General features: G+C 39.6%; 2 protein-coding genes across 2 annotated transcripts; one reads left to right on the top strand and one right to left on the bottom strand.

Annotated features, from left to right (window-relative positions):
- Positions 1-277: 277 nt before the first annotated feature.
- On the top strand, positions 278-1,120 carry LOC108371822 (TP53-regulated inhibitor of apoptosis 1-like). The gene is made up of 2 exons (XM_017627428.1): positions 278-604; positions 668-1,120. The coding sequence occupies exons 1-2, from the start codon at positions 458-460 to the stop codon at positions 785-787; spliced, it is 267 nt and encodes an 88-aa protein (XP_017482917.1). The 5' UTR covers positions 278-457; the 3' UTR covers positions 788-1,120.
- On the bottom strand, positions 1,082-2,971 carry LOC108371821 (zinc finger CCHC domain-containing protein 4). Its single transcript, XM_017627427.1, has 4 exons — positions 2,559-2,971; positions 2,254-2,495; positions 1,984-2,187; positions 1,082-1,910 (listed from the first exon to the last, which is right to left on the bottom strand). Exons 1-4 carry the CDS (start codon positions 2,823-2,825, stop codon positions 1,157-1,159), a joined length of 1,467 nt encoding a protein of 488 aa, XP_017482916.1. The 5' UTR covers positions 2,826-2,971; the 3' UTR covers positions 1,082-1,156.
- Positions 2,972-3,201: the final 230 nt, after the last annotated feature.

Below are 3,201 nucleotides of genomic sequence, written 5' to 3'. Positions count from 1 at the left end.
CAGCTCTGTTAACTTGCCGCTCAGATCTGTTAATTTTCCGCTCTCAATTTTCGATTCGAGTGGTGAGCTTCCAGAGCGATTTTGGTAGTGTTTGACAATTCACACGGCTATCCGTAATTGCTGCTTCTCTGTTTTAAACGTTCTCTGGACATTATTGATACGTTTTTTGAGATAGAGCGTTTTCGAGCTGGCTGCCGAGATAGGTCGATCTTCCACTCAGCAGTCGATATAAAGGTGCCTCGATGCATCGACTATTTATACATCGAGTGGAACATTTTCGATGCATCGATGTTTTATCGACATTCCCACTATCAGCTGATTCATATTTTCTAATAGGCTTCAATTTGACGTTTGTTTTCTCGTGTTTTTTACTACATACACGGAATTAGCCAAAAAACGAATGTTATTGCGTGAACTTATCTGATATAAAAACGTTTTATTAAAAAACTCTGTTGCCATGGATAGTTTGGGTGATGAATGCACGGAGTTAAAGAAACAATACGACGCCTGCTTCAATAATTGGTTTTCAGAGCATTTTCTAAAGGGCCACCATGATGATTCTCTGTGCGCACCGATCTTTAAAGTCTATCAAGATTGTGTGAAGGTCAGTGGTTATCTATATGTACATGCAAAACAAATTACAAATATATGAACATTTTTCCTGCAGCGTGCGATGCGTGAACAAAAGATTGAGCTACGCGAAATCGATTCCGAAATCAACACCGGCGAGCACAGCCAAGACCAGCAGCAGCAGCAGCAGCAAAAACCTGATCATACAAAAAGTTGACCGATATTGAATAGTGATCTCTCCACTACCACTACAACATCAGCAGCATGTGCATCATCTGCCAGAGGATTTCCGCACTGGTTGGATGGTTATGAACATGCTACCAAGAAAGGATCATGCAAGCGTGACAATTCTGTATCGTAAAAGCTTTTACTAGTTTATCCTGTACTACAGGACCTGTAGCGATTATCCTATATGTACAAAAAGCTAGACATTCTTTAATTCAATACGCAGCTGCGCGTAGCTCAGTACACTTAGCTAAAGTTAGTAGATAAAGATTTTCGATTTCTGGTCAAATATATTTGTATTTATAGTTTACACTTAAGTATTAAATAAAGTAATTTTTCGTTGTTAAAACATTTTAATAATTTACTTAAATTTTACTTCTGCCACCCCCATAAAGGTCAATTCCTCAAGGTACTTGTTCCGTTTCGCACAGTTACGCTCATTATGTCCCTTACGTTGGCACAACAAGCAGGTGATTATCTTCTCAAATCGGTCAGCAAAAGATTTCACTTTACAGTGCTTTCGCCACTCTTCACACCTGTTTTCTGTATGTCCTTTCTGCAAACAGATCCAACAGTGCTGATTCGCTTGATACATCCCACATTCGTGTTCCTCAGACTGTGTACAGCGCCTACAATTATTACAATGCACATAATTGGGTTTGACACAGCAGCCGCAAAGGTCGCAATGTCGATAGGTGCTGCCGTTCTTCGATGGACAGTATGCACATTTGAAACAGTGACGGTTTTCTAAGGCAGTGTAGCGTTGGCATAGGGCACAATATTTGTATTCCTCTTCAACAGGCAAGTGTAGTAGCTCCAATGGCACATTTGTGAAGACACGCACTGGTGAACCAAGCTTACGACTCCTATCGCCAATATCAGTGTATGAACTGTGATTGGTGTAGTTAACTTTGTAGTCACACATTCGCAATTGGGGCATTTCTTGTTGTATATAGTGTTCGGAATAGTATGGAAAAATCCAAAATATAGGCAGCGGTTGATGTGGCAGGTGATTGATTTTATTATAAAGACGTGTAAGGTGGCGCAAGGTGGCGGCTATAAGTTCAGTGCGGCAGCCAAAAGGAGGATCAGTTAATACTAGTAGCTTCTGCTCACTGGAAAATGAGAAAATAAGTTAAAAAAATTCTTATATCATAAAAATTAAAAAATGCTTGTGGATATACTCACGGTGCGCAATTTAAAAACTTCTCAAAATACAGACGCTGGTTGTGATCGAAAAAGTGATTGTTACACATATTATACCAGGCAAAATTGTCATCCTCATAGAAGTAAAACATACGATAATCAAAATCCAGGAGGAAACTTTGCACGTTGGTAGAGTTACTCCGCAGATAGGCATGCAAACGCGGCGCGCCCATGCAGACCACCTTACTATAATTTAATAAAAAAAAAGAATTATCCATATCTAGTAACGCAGTCTTAGAAAATCATATTCACCTTATGCCCAAATCCTGAAAACATTTCGAGAAAAACTTTAACGCTTTGTCATCAAAAAAGTACTGCGCCTGTGCCTTATCATTGTCAAGTGGCCTTAGCAAACGTGTTGGGTCGCAAAGCATTTCGTTTGTTAAATTCCAAACTATTTCATGACCCGTGTGCCCTGACTGTTCTTCAGATACCAGTGGCACATTACAGCAGAGGCAGAAGTGACGTCCGCCACCGTCAGTACACACCAATAGCTGTTCAATAAATGTATATGGATGCTCTGCAGCAATACCAACAATCGTGCAATGAAAACTTACCTTTTGTTTATGTCCTTTATATTGTTCGATGATATCGTCTAAACCATAACGCTTTGCCAATTTTTGGGGTGTTAATTGTTCCGCCGGCAGATGATAACTGCACAAACTTTTATCACGATGCGCTGCACAGGCATAATATGCGTACGTTTGTTCATCCTCACTTATCGTTGGAGCTTGAAACAACAATGTAGGTCCATGCGGGCAGTATGGATGTGGCTCGCCATCCTCATCGGGGTAAATGATTTGTAACTTGTTCCTGCTTTCCATCCTAAAATGTATTCTAGTGGGCTTTACTAACCCACTAAATTAAAACTTTTATTGATTATTTATTTCAAAAAGTTGATGCTCTACAATCCTCTTGATTAAATTCCAAACTTAAATAGCGCGCTTTGAACAGCTTCAGTTGTAGGCGTGTGACAGCTAATCAGCTGATCAATTTAACCCTTTCGAATTGTTAACGATTGTCAGTAGCACATCACATCGTATCTGGTAAATCAAATCATGATTATAAAAAGTCAGTTCGCGTTTCTACTTCGAGAGTGATTGGACGTGCCGAATTGATTGTGTTTTATTTTTGCTATAAAGGAATAACTACCGTTAGAGCTCCGGTGAATTGCCATTAAGTGCAGTTAGATTTTCTATC

Source organism: Rhagoletis zephyria, unplaced genomic scaffold (assembly GCF_001687245.7).
Source record: "Rhagoletis zephyria isolate East Lansing unplaced genomic scaffold, Rhagoletis_zephyria_1.1 Rzeph_scaffold_05237, whole genome shotgun sequence".
NCBI lineage: Eukaryota > Metazoa > Arthropoda > Insecta > Diptera > Tephritidae > Rhagoletis > Rhagoletis zephyria.
The sequence above is the reverse complement of the archived record's forward strand: the minus strand, read 5'-3'. Positions and strand labels throughout refer to the sequence as shown.